This window comes from Corythoichthys intestinalis, chromosome 5 (genome assembly GCF_030265065.1).
Source record: "Corythoichthys intestinalis isolate RoL2023-P3 chromosome 5, ASM3026506v1, whole genome shotgun sequence".
NCBI lineage: Eukaryota > Metazoa > Chordata > Actinopteri > Syngnathiformes > Syngnathidae > Corythoichthys > Corythoichthys intestinalis.
Genome location: NC_080399.1, coordinates 27,521,647 through 27,544,179, shown reverse-complemented (window position 1 = coordinate 27,544,179; position 22,533 = coordinate 27,521,647). Strand labels below are relative to the sequence as shown.

The 22,533-nt window shown below is 38.0% G+C and overlaps 1 protein-coding gene across 1 annotated transcript in view; it reads right to left on the bottom strand.

The window, feature by feature from the left end:
* Positions 1-22,533, bottom strand: part of LOC130915883 (pleckstrin homology domain-containing family A member 7-like) — a 162,126-nt gene that overhangs the window by 9,422 nt on the left and 130,171 nt on the right. Inside the window, exons 15-24 of the mRNA XM_057836055.1 lie at positions 14,927-14,992; positions 9,124-9,204; positions 8,898-9,047; positions 6,308-6,409; positions 6,085-6,196; positions 5,413-5,543; positions 1,970-2,167; positions 1,653-1,743; positions 1,467-1,561; positions 1,207-1,398 (exon numbers count right to left, since the gene is read on the bottom strand). Coding sequence (XP_057692038.1) covers positions 1,207-1,398; positions 1,467-1,561; positions 1,653-1,743; positions 1,970-2,167; positions 5,413-5,543; positions 6,085-6,196; positions 6,308-6,409; positions 8,898-9,047; positions 9,124-9,204; positions 14,927-14,992 — 1,218 coding nt within the window. The remainder of the gene's footprint in view (positions 1-1,206; positions 1,399-1,466; positions 1,562-1,652; positions 1,744-1,969; positions 2,168-5,412; positions 5,544-6,084; positions 6,197-6,307; positions 6,410-8,897; positions 9,048-9,123; positions 9,205-14,926; positions 14,993-22,533) is intronic.

Below are 22,533 nucleotides of genomic sequence, written 5' to 3'. Positions count from 1 at the left end.
TTTCACAACTCATGTGCGTAGTTATGACATCATCAACCATTTTAAGGCGGCCTTCAAAGCATGCGGCTCCTCAACACTAATGTCATGTACTGAACAGAAATGAAGGCAGGGGCATTTTTGGCCCATGTTGACATCTCGAGTACTTTTAAAAACACAAAATACTAGAATTCTGAAAGGTCCCAGAGAAATACAGCTAGCCATATAGTCTTGAGTCTACTTTACCTGGTTTTTCTTTGTTTCCCACTTGTTATTTGCTCCCACCTCTTATATACAATATATATATAATTTGTATTATTGCATTTCTTTTATCGCGACCATTACTCGGCATAACTTCATAGCAAAGTGGCTCGTGAACAACAACCGATCACAAATTATGTTGATTCTTTAAAAAAATAATGGCATAAAACTATTTCGTTTTTGGTGGCAAAAATAGGATGAATAAAAAATATTCTTTTAAGGGTCTATGTCCTAGAAGGTGATGAAATTGCAGTCTCTATTTTCTTTAGCGATTATGATTGTCTTTTAGCGGTTTGTCGTTTCGCAGTCATAGCCTTTGTCGCATCGTTCACTAGAGTAATTAATTAATTAATTAATTGATAAAACAGTTGCTGTGCGAGTGTAGTAGAATAGTAAATTTTAGTTACTCCAACCCTCAAATGAGAAAGGAATACAGTTATTATAAACATAAAACGACTTAAAAGAATAAAACAAAAACGCATTGAAATAACGAGGAATTTGGGATCAAGGCAAATACAGATTAAGTGAAAAAAGGCACTTAGATTTTGAGCAAAAGAACGCGGGGTAAGTGTACAATCTTGTGCCACCAGCATTTTCTTCCCAACCTGATACACCATACCAGCTATGGCCTTTAGATGATCTATATCTATATACCAAATCTCTACAAAATATATTCCTATGTGTATATACAGCCAACTGTACTGTGATATATACTGAAAATATCCCTCAGTAAATAAATAAACGCCTTGGTTTCTCTCTAGTTCACATTCAGCATCCGGTCAGTGGAGTCCAACAAGGCTCATTCTGAGCCCCTCCCCTTTTTTGTTGTTCATAAAGCATTAACCAAGCTAGCTTGTAGCTTGTTAGTTCATGCGGCTAGCGCGTTAGCATCCCTGCTAGGTTACTATGTGGCTGGCTTCTGCGAGGAGGCGCAGGGGCCGTTGCCCTCACGGGGTGGAGGTAACGTACGGGGGCGGGCGGCGGGGCGCTCGAGCGTTCGCCCTGGCTGAGGTTCCTTTTGCGATCGCGCACTAACGCCCTCTGGTGGCGCTTCATTCGCTCCAGCTGCTCCTCGGCGCTCATCCGACCGCTACGCTGGGGAGGGGCCGTACCACCTAGGTACTCGGAGGATAAACAATCCAGGGCACTCTTGGGTCGCTCCTAGTGAGACACAAACAATGACAACAACACAGCAATAAACAGGGTTATAAATATAGGATAATAAATACCCGGTCCCCGGTGGTGCCAGGGCATCTCCTCAACGTTACGAAGGACGACACGGCATCTGACTGGTTCGTCGTCAGCCACGAAGCGCCCGACAGACCTGACGTAAAGAACATGACCAAAATAAATGAAGATACAACGATAGTGTTGAAAAAGTCGCTGATACTCAAATAGTGGAAGAGTAACAATACTTTTATGGTCAGGATAGTAGTACTCCGTGTCAGTATTTTGGTGAGTGATGGCTGGTAGCTCGGGTTCACTCAGGAACGAACGCAAGTCAGTCTGCAATTAAACAAAAATTAACTTATTTGCTGCCATTGACGGCGATAGATGTCCTGTCCATTTGAGCTGTGATGGCGGCAGCGAATGAACAAATGGCTTCCCAAATTTAAATCACAGATGAAAAGAGCCACATGATTGGACATCTATCATAATCAATGGCACTGAATGATTTTAAAAAATGTAATGTTGTAGAAGAGAAAAAGGTAATAATTTTGTGTGAGCATACCTTACAATCCCCATTGAGAACATAGTGTCCGCCCTCTCGGTCTCGCTTCCTCTCATCAGACTGCCGCTTGAGGCCTCGCACCGACGTGTGGCGGATGACCGCCGAAGCTTCTTTGGGCAACGGAGGCACAGCAGGCGGCGTCTCCTCGTAGTCGTACAGGCGAGGGAGTGGAGGTCGGGGCGGCGCGTCATCCTCTGCCTGGGTACGTCCCAAAAAGAATAGTTTAGTAAATTTTAGCTACCACAAGTCAATGAGTTAAGCAGTCCTAACTATCAAACATTTATTATGCCCGTCAAGTCCAGGTTGTTGCTGTTTACACTATCATTTTCATCAGTTCCTTAGTTATTCATACACAAATCAGAATGAAATTTGGTAGATACGTTCTGGGAATGTATAGGCATCGATACTCAGAGCCAGATTTTTTATTTGGGATTAGAGCTTATTAAATAATTGCAGAATTATTGTTGCCTATAGGTCATACACTGTTGGCCAAAAGTATTGGCACCCCTGCAATTCTGTGAGATGATGTTCAATTTCTCCCAGAAAATGATTGCAATTACAAATGCTTTGGTAGTAATATCTTCATTTATTCTGCTCACAATGCAAAATCACAAAAGAGAATGGGGGGGGGGGATCATTATCATTTTACACAAAACTCCAAAAATGGGCCGAAAAAAAATATTGGGACCCTTTGAAAAATCATGTGATGCTTCTCTAATTTGTGTAATTAACAGCACTTGTTACTTAAATGTGGCACATAACAGGTGTTGGCAATAAATAAATCACACCTGCAGCGAGTTACAATGGATTAAAGTTGACTTTGTCCTGTGTCCTTGTGTGTACCACATTGACCATGGAGAAAAGAAGACCAAAGAATTGTCTGAGGACTTGAGAAGCAAAATTGTGAGGAAGCATGGGCAATCTCAAGGCTACAAATCCATCTCCAAAGACCTGAATGTTCCTGTGTCAACGGTGCACAGTGTCATCAATAAGTGTAAACCCCACAACACTGTGGCTAGTCTCCCTAGATGTGGAAGGAAAGGAAAAATTGACGAGAGATTTTAACGAAAGATTGTGCGGATGGTGGACAAAGAACCTCGACTAACATCCAAAGTTCAACCTTTGCTGCAGTCCGAGGGTACAGCAGTGTCAACCCGTACTATCCGTCAGCGTCTGAATGAAAAGGGACTTTATGGTAGGATACCCAGGAAGAGTCCACTTCTGACCCAAAGACATAAAAAAGCCAGGCTGGAGTTTGCCAAAACTTACCAGAGAAAGCCAAAAACGTTTTGGAACAATGTTCTCTGGTCAGATGAGACAAACGTAGAGCTTTTTGGGAAAAGGCATCGACATAAGAGTTTACAGGGGAAAAAAACAAGGCCTTCAAAGAAAAGAACACTGTTCCCACAGTCAAACATGGCAGAGGTTCCCTGATGTTTTGGGGTTGCTTTGCTGCCTTTGGCACTGCTTGACAGTGTGCATGGCATTATGAAGTCTGAAGACAACCAACAAATTTTGCAGGATAATGTAGGGCCCAGTGTGAGAAAGCTGGGTCTCCCTCAGAGGTCATGGGTCTTCCAGCAGAACAATGACCCAAAACACACTTCATAAAAAGCACTAGAAAATTGTTTGAGAGAAAGCACTGGAGACTTCTAAAGCAGCGAGCAATGAATCCCATAGAACATCTGTGGGGAGATATGAAATGGCAGTTTGGAGAAGGCACCCTTCAAATATCAGAGACCTGGAGCAGTTGGCCAAGGAAGAATAGTCTAAAATTCCAGCGGAGCATTGTAAGAAACTCATTGAGGGATACCGGAAGCAGTTGTTCGCAGTTATTTTGTCTAAACGTTGTGCTGCCAAGTATTAGGCTGAGGGTGCCAATACTTTTGTCCGGGCCATTTTTGGGAGTTTTGAGTAAAATGATAATGATTTTTTTTTTTTTTCATTCTCTTTTGTGTTTTTTCATTGCGAGCAAAATAAATGACGATATTACTACCAAAGCATTTGTAATTGGAATCATTTTATGGGAGAAATTGAGCATTACCTGACAGAATTTCAGGGGTGCTAATACTTTTGGCCAGCAGTGTACATTAGCCAATGGAGGGCATGCGCATGCTTCGAGTGTATTGTTGCCTGTATGTTCGAAACCCATCGTCATGGAACTCGATAAGCCTATTGCGATATACAATAAGTTTATTTACTGCACGGTAAATAAAAATGAGGTCTTTCAATTTCCCGGCTGCGATTGATTGCGTGCATGTGTTTGCGTGTGCTCCGTGCACTGGCACACGTGGGTGTTGATTGCATATCAGTTCCAGTTCCTTTCACAGATGTTTATTGGTCATCAACACACCGTAGAATTAAAGCTCAGACATACAAAATAAGAATACACATCAGTATTAAACAGTGTAAAACGTTAGCATTGCTGCATTGAGGCTAATGGAAAGAAAGCATGTACTAACCACTTCAGCCTGCAAGAAAAAGTTGGCTGTCTTCTCAAAAACGCAAATTTGCAGTTAAAAGGTGACACTTCAAACATGAAAACTCGCTGGTTTACAGCATTTGAAGAACTGACACCACATGGATAACAAAAATTGAAGACAAGTGCATTTTTTTTGTAAAGCTCACGGTTAGCAGCTTAGCGAACACACTTCCGGCGGACATTTCAAAATAAAAGCACATTTTGTTCAACAGGTAATACATGTTCCCATTCTACACTAAGTATAGTTTCAAAATGACACCCATTATGAAAAATCTGATTGGCAATGAATAATTTGGCTTCAAATTTGCTAAAATGCACACTTTGCAGGAAAAGATGACAGTCATTTTGGATTAAATAAACAATTTTGATGCTCTAATTGGCAGAGAACAAAAATGGCGTTGGGTTTCTCACCTATTTAATATTCTACATTTAGCTAGCTTTCAAATGACTCATTATGCATTGTGTTTTTTGTTTTTTTTTCATATTTATTATTTTTAATAGTCTTTGTTTTATTTAGGACAATTTATAACTATTTATTGCATTTAAATGGGTGATATATAAGGATGTATTGTCACTACATTAGTTATTGGATTGGTTTTTAAAAAATTGACAATAATACGGCATATCAGCAATAATTTAAGAGACCAAATATCGCCTACAAAAATTCCATGGGTCAATTCCCATTGATCCGGTTGCGTTTCCTCCAAATTAATTACCAGTAGTGCTCAGTTAAACAACAGGTATCACATACGAACTGCTCCCAGCCTTCAGCTAGAAGTAGCACATTAGTGCTTGTTGAAAAAAATGCTCAAATTTTGGGAACGTTATATAACTCCATATATGTCCTGAAGTTGAGATGGTTTGAAAAATTTGCAATTTTAGTAAAAAGAATAGTACAAAAGAAATCATCTTCTGTGGAAAACAACGTAGTGCAGACCCAATTAGGCATGACTCTACTTACCCACTTTGGCACAAAGTTGTGAGGCAATGTTTGTGAGAAGACGATTGGGATGGTGGAACGAGGAGGCGGCTGGACATCGGAGCTGGAAGAAGGCACGCTGGGCTCTGACACACAAGGCACTAACTTCCTCTCTAAAAGGAACACAACAAGGATTTACAAAGATATTTTGTCATAAAACTACTTGAAAAGTATTTTGAAATAAATTCAAGTGATTAACAAAAGTACTCAAATTTATATTCAAACAGTTTTTAAGGAAATTTGGAAAAATGCAGAGAAAAATAAAGATCTTTTTGCGCAAAAAGAAAAAAACTTTTAACATGAAGAACTGGAAATTATATTCACACAATGAGAAATACATTAAAACTATTTGACTGAAAAACTACAAAAAAAAAAAGGTTATTTAAAATAAGTATTTAAAAGGTAAAAAAATGAAAATGAAAAATAATAAAGGGGGGGAAATATATATATATTTCTAGACGGAATGTTGCCGCTTGTTTTTCGCCTGCAGATGAAGACGATAGCTGTCCAATCAATTTAAATTAAAAGGACTGTTAGCAATTATTTGCTGCCAGCTTCTCCTAGTCAAAATGGATAAGACGTTTAGAACAGTCAATGGCAGCCAAGCAGTTAATACGAAATTCTTCACTTCATTGTTGATTCCTTCCAACCTACCTGGGTTCTGCACAGAGTCGATGGTGACTTTATAGTTGGCTTTGCTGCCACTGAGTCCTGCCATCACGTCCTCGATCCTCCATAGCTCACGCTTTATTTCCATCTTTTCTTGCTACATCATAGAATGTACACGGAAACCAATGCACGCAGACACACACATCATAAATTTTATTTTAACGTGTTTGTATGCTGTTGTGCCATCATTTAGAGTACCGGACCTAACCTGTGTGGTGGCGCTTTGGTTCATGTGGGCCTGGAGCGCTGCCCTCAACTGCTCTACCGAATTCTCAAGCCAGCCATACTCCACCCAGGATTGTGTCATTTCCTGCAGCAAATTGTGGGAAAAACATTTAAAAACTGATGGAAAAAATATGAAAAATAATAGTATTTTAGTATATAGTATCTATTGTGTTAATTAGAAAAATTACTTCCAATAAGAAAATACTATTTATTTGTTTATAATAAACTCAAATTGAAAGAACATTTATACGGTAGCCCTGAAGTCCACAACACCAAAGGAAATCAAAAAACAAAACTGTAATTTCCAAAACACAACTGCAAAACAAAAAACAAAACAGCAAATTCCAGAACAAAAATTACATTAAAGAAGTGGAAAAGGTAGGTACCAGTCGAAAAAGTACCTTCATCGCTGACTACAAAAATGGCAGCTACTGATAAACCAGGAAGTTATTCTACTACTGGCGTGGGATTTGAAAATGAGCACTACAAAAGATGCAAACGTAGCTTCTGCTTTAAATGAATGATTTTATTCGTATAAAAATATTCTTTCACATGAATAAATATTATATTGTAGCGTCACTAGGAGTACTGCCGGTGCCGCGATGGAGTGTCAGTGTGACTTTCCTATTGGTGCGTTCAATGTGGCAACGGTACGCTGGGGACATTCGTATGAAGAACTTCATATTTACTGTATGTGCCGAATAAAAATATTCATTTATAGCAGCAGCCATGTTTGCATCTTTGGTAATGCCCATTTTCAAATCCCACGCCAGACGCGGAATAACTTCCTAGTTCATCAGTACCAACCCTTAATGGTAGATTCATTCAATCAGTGATGAGTGTACTTTTTGACTGATAACTACTAAGAAAGTGCCAAAAAAATCGATTATTAGATGCATCGCGATTCAATATGTGACGATTTGATTATGATTCATAAAGGTTTAAAAAACGATGATTTTCCCTAATAACTTTATGACAGCCGCTTCTAGCGGAACGAAATTCAAGACACGTCTGCCGCCCGGACACCTTTAACGGACGCACGCACAACGTTATGATGGATGCTGCCGGTTACTGAGCGAGAGATTTAGTCCCTTTCAAAAGACTGGAAAATAAATTTGTGTATGAGACAGGCAGGGACCCGGCGGTCGCGCTTCTGCGGTAAGATATTTTTTAGAGTGAGAGGGGAAGAGAGATAGTTCGTTGCTCCTTTCAGTTGTCCAGCAGTAGGTTCAAGTCATGTTAATTGGAAAAAGTCCCTAGTATTTGGCTAAGTCCCGTCTACGTCTATCAGAGGTGAGTACAAGAACCCTCTTATACTGTTTAGCCTTTATTGTTGTTATTTTTGAGTTGTTACTAGTTAGCGCTAAGCGCTGCGCTAATTAGCGACTTCGCTAAAATATATTTCCATGTCAAGTCGTGCGTTGTTTGGTGGTGTACATAAGTTACTCCAGATGCAGAACGTTTAAAACCAGGATTGAGTACAGCGGTAACACTACAAAAATGCGAAATAGTACAAAAATCTGAGAAAACAGTATATTGGTTATTGTCTTATTCCTAAAGACACTGTTTGTTTGCAGAAAATGTGGAATTCATTCCACCAGTGTAAATTTTATTGTTTTGTTGAGATAAATAAGTACTGCCTTTGAAACAGCTAATTTTTTTGCACCTTCTTGTGAAAAAGAGTATCTCAAGGTCAGCTGTGTGTTGTATGAGCATGTTGACAAATAAGTATTGCCTTTAAAATGTTTTTGCACTTTCTTGTAAAAAAAAAAAAAAAAAAAAAAAAAAATCCATTCATCGTTCCTGTTGAATCATTAGGATATGTCAAATACATAATGGACATATGTTTGTTTGGCTACTTAATTTGCAGGACGCATCGATAATCGTGATAACCGTGATTATCGCCAATACTGTGATCATCGTTCAATAATCAAATCGTAGCACCCTGAATCGTAATCGAATCGAATCGTGGGGTGCCCAAGATGGCACACCCCTAATAACTACCTATACCTATTATTAAGTTGTTGTTTTTTAATTTCCCTTTGTCACTGTTTTTTTAATTTGCCATTGTGTTTTTTTGATTTGCCGTTTTGTTTTTAGATTTGCCGTTTTGTTTTGGAAATTGGAGTTTTGTTTTTTGATTTGCTGCCGTGTTTTGCACTTCAGGGCCATCGTACATATATAAAAAATATGTATTTTCAAATGAATCAAAACAGTATTTTGAATGTATTACTTTAGTATTTATCATATTTTAAATACTTTTCCAAATTTAAAAGAGATAAAATGCAAAATTATTGAAATGATAAATGAACAAAAACATTTAAAACGAAGATAAAAATGAATTTAAAAAACCTACAGTACATTTTATGAAAGACCTTAAAGAGGAATTTACTAGATGTGTCCACAAGTAGGAAAAAAAGGACTGACCCAATCCATTCCAAAAGCACTTCATTCAAGAAATGTAAAACTGTCAGCTGCAATACAATACTATGTAAACACAGTAGCAAAAAGAAAAGTTCCGAAAGGTATACTCGGATAAGTTAAGTGTGGAAGAAAAATCCCTTGAATTGTACCGTAGATAGTCGGGAAATCTGGGCCCTGATAGAGACCAGGTCTTCCTGCAAGAGTCTCTGCTGGTATGCGATCTTGTTCACATGGGCTGGCTGCTCCTGAAACATCTCCATCTGCTGGTGGGACACGTCCAGCACGCTCTCCAGCTTGTCCTGAATGTTTGGTGTGCCATTTAGGTTATATATTCTTTCTAAATTGGAAGGCTGCTCAACGCAAACAAACCCTCACCTTATCCTGCTTTAGGGAGCTGATCCGCACTTCCAAGTCCTTCAAAATTTTGTCTTGCTCACACAATCGACTCAGTTTTACCTGGAAGAGACGCAAAAGATTTGTTGAGAACCCTAACTACCTGTTCGTCAAGCCTGACACCCGACATTCACTTCTCACTACCTGTTTTGTTGAAAGTAAAAATTGGTGTTGGTAACACAGAATAAAGCTCAAAAGAAATGTAAAGGAACAAAGGTGAGCAGGAAATTTTCCTGCTGAGTTCAAGTGGGCGAGACAGGTGCTAAATTTGAAAGCTCACATCACTCCTACCCCCTGTTATGTGTAAAGCAACAATTGAGGAGGAAAAAATACCAACAAATGCCAAAGAATGAATTCAGTCGGGTAATTTATCACCTTCTGCGTTAACATCAGAGCCATAGCAGGCAAGACGAGTTTGTAGTCTAGCACCTGATGTATACGTTTGTGTTGTGTTAAAAGCTAGTATACAGAAGTAATTTATATGCTATACCAGACATTAAGCATCATCTGTTTATTTGATGCCATGTCACTGCCTGAAAGCGAAAGCCATCATGGCAATATCCCACCTGAGCTTTGTTCCACGTCAAAAGCGAAGACGCATAATCGCCAGGATGTGTGTTAAGGTCATTACACAAAGTGGATGCTTCTACCTGACACCTTGATTTAAAGGCAAGGAAGCAAAACGTCTCATTAATAAAAGTGTAATTACACTGGAGCAAAGGTACGTTCATTTTATCAAGCCCGAACATTCGTTTAATAATGTTGCGACAGGAACAAAGTGCTCTCCGTGGAGGAACTTGAACTGGTCACTGTATGAATAATTGATCTTGCTTTTCATTTAATCCACAGTGCCGCTGTTGGATGTCGTCCACATATTCATTTCGCACTCATAAATATGGAGATAGCGAAGCATTTGTCCTCGGCCTTTAACAAACACAACAGAGCTCTCTTTTAAATAAGTCAGGGAGCTTGTCTATTAATAATGAGTGTAATATAACCCCAAAGGAAGAACTTCACGAACCTGGAGAGTAAAAGTCATACTTACCACACTCTAAAAAATGATTCATGAGGCTAGTTGGTATGACTTGAAAACATGAGCTTTCTCAACATAAAAATGACTTTTTTTTTACTATTCATTGTTTTATTAAGTTGGTAACTTCTTTTATGGAGTTAATCAAAATTAAATATTAAGAAAGACGTATTAACTTAAAAGTATATTGTTTTTGAATAAGCTTTTCTGCTTTCACGTAACAAAGGGAAAGATTAAGTGAGTGAAATTTAATTTCTATTCCATTATTAAGTTGGTGCAACTTCCTAAATTCCCATCACATGTGTATATTACCACGGGAAAAGAATTGGCCATTTTCTGCCTCGAGCTTGCGCCAGCCAACAGGTGGAAGAAAACGGCAATTAGGACGAACCTCGAATTCACCCTTGGATAAACTTCTCTCGGTGAGTAAATATATTTTTTATTTATTTTCTGAACTTTATGTACAACAGTAACCATCAGTCCACTAGCACATATGCGAACATTGTCGTTTTGTGTGTGCGTAAAGATATTCTTTGTTAAATTAGCAAGTTTAAGTCGTATAATCCTCGACTTCAGATATCACAACACCACACTGAATAGGCTACCCCTGACAATAAAATTAATGGAATAGGCAAAATTGGCTATCCGTTTGTTTGTTTGTTTGTTTGTTTGTTTGTTTTATCCAGAAAATCGGTATTCAAATGAATTTATCTAGTATTACACAGAATGTCAATGTTCATATTTTTTGTTTGTGCGAGTTGTTTGTGAAAGCAATGTCCAAAAAGGGTTCTCCATTATTGATCTTACCTTTTTAAGTGAGTCAAACAGTGTTTGAGTGATGTTAATAAAGGGTATGCAAAGTTGTTTGAAAATAATAAAGCCACTTTGTTTAAAGATTTGTATAGATGAGAAAGGAGTGCTTTGCAATTTTTAAAAAAAAAAATGGGAGTATCAACATTTTGCAATAATTGTCTGTGATTCATCCATGTTTTCCGGCTCTCTGCTCAGTGGTGGCAGTGTGCAGCAGTTCTTTACCACAGTGTGTACTGTGTAGTAGGTTACGGACAACCTCCAGACTACGGTAAAAGTTGAACAGTTAATATATTATGCAAATAAAACTAGAGCAACAGCTGATTCTGCAGTGATCGCCTGTTTTTCCTCTTAACTGTTGGTCAACAATCTATTTGCATCATATAAAGGGACTAACTTTTTTTCCCCGTCTTTTGCAGAAACTGGTTTGAAACAACCTGGCAATATTTGCAGTCAACTGTTCAGAAAGTTTTAGACAGTAAGTTATCACTATAAGACTGCTGCACTGGACATAGCTGCCCACCTGTGATAGCTTGCTTTTCTTCTGTTGGTCAACTATGTATTTGCATCATATAAGTGGACTAACGTTTTTTTCTTTTGCAGAAACTGCTGAACTGGTTTGAAACATCCTTACAATATTTGCAGTCAGAAAGAAAATGAAAACAGATTTCATTGCCATACATCAAGCAGCATACTCAAAAAATTACAAAAATGTTTACAACATGTAAATAAATTATCTTAAAACAGGAGTTACTTTTCAATCACCCTATATTGTTTGTACATTTGCAAACATTTTGTTGTACATTTGTTTTGCACTGTGTGTTGTTGTGCCATATCTGTGTATCAAAGTACTGGAAGTACACTTTTCGTTTATACCTGCACCTGAAGTGAACTGTTGACAATGTTTAGGATGTTTATATTGGTTTTGCGCTGCACTTTTATTTTGTCCATTCTTTTGAGTTTTGAAATATGTATATTTTTTCCAAATAAAACTGGAGTTGCCATGTCCAATTTATTTTAGAAAAATAAGTTAGTCTTACTCAATAAATTTAAGTACCATTTTGCATCAACTTTTGAGTTGAGAAATTAAAATGAAGGAGTTATAGCAACCTAAATGAAGGAATTTTACCTCTTATTAATGCAGTACTTCTCAAATGGTGGGGCGCGCCCCCCCAGGGGGGCGCAGAGCGATGCCAGGGGGGGCGCGAGTGACCTCGGGGAACATGCTTTTTTTTTTTTTTTTTTTTTTTTTGCCGTACTAGATAGAATAAAGTGTACTTGCACATCCACTCCGTGGGTGGCAGTGGCGCTCTCATTTTCAAAGTGCGTGCAGTATTTTTGAAGTAAGCAAGAGCACACGGAAGAGACTCATGCAGAGCTGGACTCACGCAGCGACCCACTGTCTTCTTCGGTTCTCACGTGTCCGGCCGAGAAGTGCCGTTTTCGGCTTGGGATCGTCACGACCACCGCCCTCACCGACGGTTCTCCCTCGGCCGCCGAGAATGTGCTTTTTTCGGGCCGTTTGCCTTTGACTTTTAATATAGTGGGAAATGAGGAAAGACCACTGTTTACTGAGTCTAAAAATGATTATAGCGGAGAAGCCAAATCAGTTAAGACGCCACTTAAAGACATTAGACCTCAATCTCATTGATAAGCCGCTTGATTGTTTTTCAGCGAAAATGTGCCGAATATTGCCAATTGTCACAATCGTCCCGCTTTGTCAGTGTTATATCAGTAAACCAGTGAGCACTGTGGTGAATCAGCGAAAATAAAAACTTTCCTTCTGTCCAAAGACTTCCCCCCCCCCTTCTATTCAGTTTTGTTTTTTTTTCGGTCAAATTTTTTGGCATGTTGTCCTGAAGAGTAAATGTTTCTAATCAATTTGAATTTATTATTTACTGATTTTATTACATTTTCTTTTTCAGTATCAAATGGTCAAAAATGTACCTTGAGTGTATTTTTACAGTTTGGATGTGACTTTTTTTTTTTTTTAACTTCAGGCAAATTGATGCGCGTTAAGTCTTTTCTGTTACAAGCAACACAATGTTAAAAAAGTTATACTTTATTATAAGTTGATCTATGTTACTTTTTTTCTTTAATAGAAAAAAAAGGACACAATGTTAGGCTGAGGCGTACTTATAATAGTAATATAGACGAATGATACTATTTACAGTGGCGGCAGAGAGTTGGGGGGGGCGCGAAACATTTACGTCTTCCTTGGGGGGGCGTAACAGAAAATAATTGAGAAGCACTGTATTAATGCTTAAACTTGGACTTAAAAATTGAGTTGGTTCTACACAATAAAGCTTGTGGAGGACAATAAATAATGATGGTTCAACTATACTAATTGAGTTAGTCCAGTTATAAAATTTATAAGGGAAGTACTTAATCATGGCTTAGTTGAATTTACTTAAAAAATTAAATGCAAATTGTTACAACAAATTTTTTAAGTAGAGCCAGTGGATTTTTTTTAGAGTGCATGGCTAACGAAACAACACAAGTTCTGTGGCATTTTCAAATTATTAGTTATATAGTGTATTGGCTTCGGACTAAGTATGAGGGTGAAAACAAGCTGTGGTTCAAGAATGTGTTATAAAATAAAGTTGTACTGGTTATAAGGGAATGTAAAATTCTACTTTCTGTAATGTGAAATTAGAGAGAAATAGTATTTAGTCATCAAGTTAACTAATGCTCTACAAGGTTTAAAGGGATCCTCTGTTTTTAAGACAACTAATTCTTAAAAGATAAATGTTAGTATGAGTTATAATAATTGGATATTAAAACCCCTCTTAATGTTTTTGTTTTAATAAAGTTTGTAAAATTATTTTAAGTGATAGGTCGCCATTCTTGTTACGTCGCAGTGCGTGACGTCACTGGTCCCGTTGCCGAAATTCCAGCGTGTCACTCGTTAGCTTTCCCAACATGTTGTCAGTTCTACCCTTCCTATTTGAACTAGATCTGAAAAGTGAAGAGCAGGACAGCACTGTCGGTCGTTCACAAGACGAGCTTCAGGGAAAAATATTTCAGTGTCGAGTACAATGACTGGGGATGGACCGCAGGAACAAACCCTGGGCAGTGGGACGAAAAGAGACAGATGTCCGAACAAAATCACCGAAATGACTGTTGTCTGTTCATTGAAAGTGTGGGAATCCTGCTTTTTATGGCTCACACCATATAAATACAAATACATTAAGGAGACGACTACCCTGTACTAAAAAATAAGTAACGAAACATGTTTTAGAAAAGCTGGAGAAGGCAGGGGCCATAAGCTTTTCGACCGACGTCTGGAGCAGCACCTATTGACCACGGAAAAACGGAGATATGATCATTTTGATTTCATAATAGTAACTATGAAGGAAATATTCACTATTCAAACTAGGAACTATTTTGTTCAATAGAGGGCACACATGCTCTTTGGATGTATAATGCTTCATTTCTGTCTTTTTTTTCCCCCTCTCGCTGGAATGTAATGATTTTTTTTCCCCCCTTTGGCTTAATGTGGTTATGTAATGGGTTATTGTACAGTATCATTATAACAGCAGTTCATATAGATGAGTTTATGCTAAGAGAAAATAAATACTATTGTTTAAAAAAAAAAAGCAGTTAATCACAATGTTACTCTTTTTTTTTAGTATTCTTTTCACTAGACACTTTACTTGTACTTGAGTAAATTTTTGGATGACTACTTTTACTTGAGTAATATTATTTTGAAGTAACGCTACTCTTACTTGAGCAAAATTTTGGGCTACCCTTCCCACCTCTGGTCATTGTATCGTGGCGCCTTGAGATTTCAGTGACCTACCTCGAAATTGAAGTGACCTGGCCTCATTTGAAAGGGAAGCTATTCTTCTCTATTGCACATTCAAAAAAGTATTTTGCCTTATAAATTCTCTCATCCTGAAATCAAGCTCCAGTAGTAATAATATGAAATAGAGTAATACTCACATCCACATCACTCTCTGCAACCTTGACGGGCTTCCCTGACTCTTTTAGTGCTCGACCTCCGGCTACCTGTAAAAAGACCAATCTACATTTCAAATCTTCCAAGATACGAAAAGCAAAATAGCGCAGAAATGACGCAGACTGAACGCTCACTGCGATGCTCTTGGTGCAACCTCGCGTGCATGACAACAACAACAAAATTAATCACAACGTGTGTTGCCACTGAGACCATGATAGACACGGAACGCGCTCACAAAACCACATCGACTCACATGGGGCTCTTCATGTAAAATCAATGACTGACAGGGTTCTACTGTGTTAAAATAGCTCTCTCATCCCTTGGCCAAGAAGAGGTGGGCACTTTTAAGTACAGCCCGTGTAAGGAAGCAAATTCACCAACTGAGTTTATTATTATGCAGTGATATGAATAAGTTTGGGCACCCGTGATCATTTTTAAAACTTCCCTTTATTAATCACTAGTTGTATGGATTAACAATTACAGTGAAATACATAATATACTGTAGCAGACAAACAGTAAATAAAAAAGAAAAACTATTTAAATAAAGAAACAACAACGCTGCCTTAATTGACGCACCTGACATTTTTTGATTTTGTATTCGCACTAGCTCTTACAAACTTTTTTTCCACTTATCAAACATTACTGTGCTTGTCTGATGTATGATATATTTCACTAAAATTACTGATCCATACAACCAATGATTTTAGAGGAAAAATTTTAAAATGATCAGGGCTGACCAAACGTTTTACAACGTATTACATGGTTTGGAAAATTACTACAAAAGCTCGAGTTAAGACTTTTACTTGTACCTCGCAGAGAATTACAGTACTTCTGTTCAAGTTAATTGCAAACTGTATTGTTGCCATATTACTGAAATCTCTGTTGTGGGGAATAATACAAAATACTAATTTAGTCAAACAATTAACGAAAAATATGATGCCTATATAACTTATAGATGCATCTAATATTAGAATATTGTGGGAAAAGTTCAATATTTTTTTGTCAGTCGTGTTCAAAAGTGAAATTTATACATCATATTGAATCATTACATACTAATCAGAATAGTTTACGCCTTTGTTTTAATCCTGATGATTATTCTTTTATAACCATAAAAATTAAAAAATCAGCCATCAAAATCTTTGATATTTGAGAAAGACTTAATGATAGAACGCGTGGTGACAACACCTAACCTGCTTAATAACTCAAAACACCTGTAAAACTTCGCTTAACCTTTAAAACTGTCTCTAAGTTTGAGTAAAAAGCCCAAAATATCACAGAGAACACTGCTGATTTGACACTAGGGGTTATTTGTGCCGGATCCTGCCAGAGCAGGATCAGATACTTCTTGATTTTGCCCTCACTGTGTTCTGGGAATTATTCGGGCCAATCCGCCACCTTATTGACCGGCTCTGTCGAAATCGACTTGAAGACTTGGCCACAGTTCTGGAGTACTCCATTCAACAGCAATTGTTATTGGCTGTGACCACTGGGTGGAGCTGTTGTATTATGTAGGTTTATATACAATCATATCTTTTCATATCTGGAACAAGTTACCCGAACGTCTGAAGTATGCTCAAACTGTTAGCTCTTTTAAATCAGGGCTAAAAACGCTTTTGTTTAGCACTGCATATCTATAACTGTCTATATATTTCAATCTACCTGCTTTCTATTCCTCTTGTTTTTATCTCCATTGCTGATTTCAATTATTAGTAGTAGTAGTAGTTTTTGTTTTATTTTTATTTTATTTATTTATTTTTATTCTGTGATTAAATGCGATCTTTTGTCTTCGTTTCTACGTTGTGTTGATTTAAATGTGATTTTTATGATCTTCATGTGATGTAAAGCACTTTGAATTGCCTTGTGTTGAATTGTGCTATATAAATAAATTTGCCTTGCCTTGCCTAAGTACTACGTGTGTGCCCTTATTTAGATTTGACACAGTAAGGGTATGACATAAGTGAAAGAGAGAAGTCAGTCTGACTCCAGTAGTAAGTAATTAAGCATACATCTCTTAAATAAGCTGCCGTGCCAATAGCATACCACACGAAAGCTATTTTTAGACCGTGACGTCGCATCGTAAAGCGGAAGTGGGACATTATAGACATGCATTCGCATACAAACCATTATATTTCTGCTAGTTTTCTCTGGTAATCTTTCAAAAAAGAACATGCCGATCAAGCACTGGTGATATGGAACTTGTAGAAACGACTCTAGACATTACGACATGCGAAGGATGTTTTCGTCATACGTTTCCCAAAACCAAAAACTCGGAGGAAAAAATATGAAGAATGTATCAACTTGCGCGGACGTTTAACGCCAGCAAGGTGAAGCCATTCACATTTCATATGCAGTAAACATTTTGTTGGCTTGGCATGCTCCTTCAGAGGACAAAGATGTAAGCCATTTTGATATGTTTTACTTATTTTTTAGCATGGCGTTTTGCTGTGCTGCTTCTGTCTGACAATGAATGACCTGAAGAATTAAAATGGTATCTGATGGTCACTGTTACCTTTTCTGTAGTAAAAAAACAACTTTAGTAAGGGCGGAAGTGTAAATAAATTAAAGAAAAATGAAAAAATTAAAAGTGTTCGTTGGCTGTCACTGAGTAGCATTTGCGATCGCTACACAAAAATAGCAATGTTAAATTTCCCAAAAGAATGGTCAGAGACGTAAGAAAACCAGAGGATATAATATATAAGAAAGACAGGGCATATGGTGGTAAAGGATAGATTGTTGAAACAGGAGAATGTCATTGTCAGTGGCGTAAGAAAGAGGTGTCGATAAAAAAGCTAAGGCTAAGCTTAGGTCGGCTCGTTTCTTTTTTCCGTCTTTTTCAGCCCTCGACACTCAAGCCATCTCTTTAACTGAACATTTGTATGTTCTTGTACATCTTAATCAGTGAATTTGGCACCAGGACATCATTTTCGGACAGAATTGGTAGGTTTAGCTCTGTAAACATCTCCTTTGTACACTATTTCCATTCATTTGATAGTGGGGACAAACGGGAATTATCCCTACGTTAGCAACAGTAGCTAACGTTATGAATATTAATGAGCGGAAGTGACGTGTACGCCATTGTTCAATAAAAAATAAAAAGTGAGAATTAGGTTTGTGTTAGTTATTGTAAGCCATTGAGAACCTGTTGAGAAAATAACTGCTGACTGTAAAGGCTCTAATTTAAGTCTCACGTGTAGTGACGTAAGTGAGCAATGAGTATGCATTAGCCTGAATAATTGTAAATTATTATCATTAATATTTACTCGGGATGTCACGATTGCATATTTTTGCACCAGACTCCGAATCACCTGATTTTGAGAATCTGCCATTATCGAGTCCCGATCCGATACCTGAATTATTACTTTTTTTTTTTTTTTTTAATCTGAAATTGAGGCTTTTAAGTACCTCAGCATGGCAAGTGGGCTTTTGCATGTTGAATTTAGCCCAATCAGTACGTGTTCCGGGACTTGCGTCTGACTCTCATCCCTACTATGTACATTGCATTCTAGCACTATATAATTTACAAATCAAGCACTGCTTGACATAAATACATACAGTATATAGACAGTCATTGACACACTTCCCAGAGTGCAAGCACAACAATTGGCTGCACCGAATTCAGACCTTTGAACTTTTCTGCTTTTGCTTGTACTGTTTTAATGTGCACCCCGCTTTGGAAGAAAAATATTTTTCATACAGTGGTATAAAAAAGTTTGGGGACAATTTCCATTATTTTCATTTATAAATTACTGTGACCCAACTTCATTTTTATATATCAGAAAAGTAAGGACAGAGTAATTTCAGAGGTAAAACCAAGTTTATTGGACTAAGGCAGTGCTTCTCAATTATTTTCTGTCACGCCCCCCCAAGGAAGACGTAAATGTTTCGCGCCCCCCCCCAAACTCTCTGCCGCCACTGTAAATAGTATCATTTGTCTATAAAATTACTATTATAAATACGCATCTGCCTAACATTGTGTCCCTTTTTTCTAATAAAGAAAAAAAGTAACATAGATCAACTTATAATAAAGTATAACTTTATTATAAACATTGTTTTGTTTGTAACAGAGAAGACTTGATGTGCATCAATTTGCCTGAATTTAAAAAAAAAAATTCACATCCAAACTAAAAAATACACTCAAGGTACATTTTTGACCATTTGATACAGAAAAATAAAATGTAATAAAATCAGTAAATAATACCAAATTAAAATTGATTAGAAACATTCACTCATGAGGACAATGTGCCAAAAAATTTGACCGAAAAAACAAATCTGAATAAAAGGGGGGGGGAAAGTGTCCTTGGACAGGACAGTTTTTATTTTTGCTGCTCACAGTATTTACCTCCTTTGCAATGATGTGGAGTTATTTTTCAATTAACATGCTAACAATGCTCACTGGCTCACTGATATAACACTGACAAAGCAGGACGATTGTTGGCAATATTCGGCACGTTTTCACTGAAAAAATCAAGCGGCTTAACAATGAGATTGGGGTCTAATGTCTTTAAGTGGCGTCTTAATTGATTTGGCTTCTTGCTGTCTGCTATAATTATTTTTAGACACAGTAAACAGTGGTCTTTCATCATCACCCACTGTATTAAAAGTCAAAGCTAAAAGGCAAACGGCATGAAAAAAGCGCATTCACGGCGGCCGAGGTAGAACCGTAGGTGAGGGCAGTCGTCGTGACGATCCCAAGCCGAAAATGGCACTTCTCGAGCGGCGACGTGAGAACCGGACAAGACAGTGGGTCGCTGCGTGAGTGAGTCCGGTCGGAAAACGGCTTTCGAAAACGGTGGTGGCACACTGCTCTTCATATCTGTTGTCTGTGTGTGCTGAGTGCTCTTCCTTAGTTCAAAAATACTGCGCGCACTCTGAAAATGAGAGCGCCACTGCCACCTACTGAGTGGATGTGCAAGTACACTTTATTCCAGTACGGCAAAAAAAAAAAAAAAAAAACATAAAACATGTTCCCCGAGGTCACATGCGCCCCCCCTGGCATTGCTCTGCGCCCCCCCAGGGGGGCGCGCCCCACTATTTGAGAAGTACTGGACCAAGGGAACATGTGCAATATGCATCAAAACTAAATTATACAGGTGAAAATATTTGGACACCCCAACAGAAAAACAATCAATACTCAGAGGAGTTCTTTCTTCTGCCAAACTGTTTTTCCAGACGTTTCTTATGACATCCAATGAGTTTCTGGATTCTGTATTATATATCGTATTGTGTGTATTATATATGTAAGACAATTCACACACACATTTGATGAATGTGTGTTTTGTGTCAGATATGTGTGTGCATCGAAAATGTTTGCGTGTCCCATGTCAGATGTGTGTGTGTGTGCATCGAAAATGTGTGTGCGTGTTTCGTCTCATATGTGTATGTACTAGAGCTTACCCGACTAGTCGGCGTAGTCGACGTCATCGATGACGTAAATGCGTCGACGAGCACACAGCATCCCGTCGACGGTTAATAAAGGGTTAAAAAATATATATGCGTGAAAAGTTGAAAATGGCGGACGCTTAGGATTCAAGCGGGCGAAGTGGCACAAAGCCAAAAAAGCGCACCACAGTGGCCACAGCATGGACTTATTTCAACGAAACACAGGAGGGTAAACTGTCGTGTGTATTTGGCAATGCTTAGCTTGCATACCACGTCGGCCATCAATGAACACCTGAAGCGTCTTCACCCAGGTATAAATTTGGAAGACGACAGGAGACAACAAGCTCGCAGCTCGTCCATATAACGACTTTTATTTTTAAGTTGCATTTATGTAGGTCATACGACAGAATATTAGGGGCTAATGTCGGGCTAATGTCGCTGAATAAGCAGCAACGTACGTTACGTAGTGCTTTGCCACCTCCGTTAATATCAACAATATTGAAAGCATCTTGTGTTTTAGAATAGGTTTTACAAATAAGGAAACCCTTATTATTTTTCTTCATCTTCATTATTCATTATAAATTTATACTGATGCTTCGTAGTAGCTCCCAGCTAAGGTACATGTATGTTAGTGCGTAGCGGCTCACAGCTACATTACCCATACGTAATAATGCGACTTTTTTTTTAATCTCGTTCTTTTTTTAAAATGTATTTGGCCCTAAAACTCAGTCGTAGCGTAGTATCAACGTGCATCATTAAGTTTTTTTCACATACTTCACCCCAGTGATATGTGACATCGACAGTGCCCGCCATAATTATTGGCTGAAAGACCCAGTGACGGCCCATCTTCAGCTTTCGGGCAGAGGGCAACAGATTTTGATTTAAATTGTCCTGGTATTTCAAAGCATTCATGATGCCATGCACCCTAACAAGGTTCCCAGGGCCTTTGGAAGCAAAACACCCCCACAGCATCACTGACCCACCCCCATACTTCACAGTGGGTATGAGGTGCTTTTCAGCATGCGCATCTTTCGTGGCACGCCAGACCCTCTTAGAGTGTTTGGTTCCAAAAGCTCAATCTTGCACACGGTCCCAGTTGAAGCCTGGATGGGTCGTCACTGGGTCTTTCAGCATGTACTTCCCCTAAACATATGGCCAAATCTACACAGAAAAGGTTCACCAGACACAAAATCAAGCTCCTCCCATGGCCATTTCAGTCCCAAGACCTTGTTTTGTTGGCAAAAGGGGGTTGTACAAAGTATTAACACCAGGGGTGCTAATAATTGTGACACACATTATTTGATGTCAAATAATTATTTCTTTATGTGGGATTTTTTTCCCCACTGAATAAATGCACTTGTATTGAAGGTTGGATTTTTCTCTTTTTTTCCATTAAGGTCCCATATTATTTGAATAAAAATAAATATTAGAAGCTAAAAAACACATCTTAACCAGGGGTGCCAATAATTATGGAGGGCACTGTATTTATCTACTCTGCTGGCACTCACTCTAATGCTGAGAACAATATAGACATACTACAAAAAAAGAAAGTAACAATTGTTTTGATTCCTGTTGGAAAAGTGAAGTCAGTGTTCTGAATGTTTACAGTTTTTACATTCCATTCTTTTGCACTAGCTGATAATAAAGAATTGAAGTGTTCCAAAATGTTTTTTGTGAATTAATAATCATCAACAAAAATTTAATTGTAAGATTAGATTAAAAAAAAAAAAAATTATTAGATTATTATTATTATTATTATTAGACTAGTCGACTAATCAGGAGAAAAATAATCGTTTGAGACAGCCCTAGTATGTACATGTGTGTGTCTTCATTATGAGACTGTTCTAAACTTGTAACTCCATACTGCCAATCAGTTTTTGATGTCTCAAAATAATGTTGCTGATCCAAACACCCAATTATTTAAAAATAAAAATAACGGAAATTGTCGCGGGGGCCAAACTTTTTTCTACCACTGTAATTCCAACTTAATTGCAAGTTGCTACCTCAATTAAAAGGATAAAATATTAATAATAAAGTGATCATTAACAAAAACAAAAATGATCGTGTGTCCCTGCAACAAACATTAGTTATCAATCAGGTTCTCCATTCACACAGTAGAAAACCCTGCATCATGGCAACACAAGGTACAGCATTTCAAGATGGTGCTAGAAGCAGCTGGCTTATTTTCCACCACCAAACCATAGCCACCACA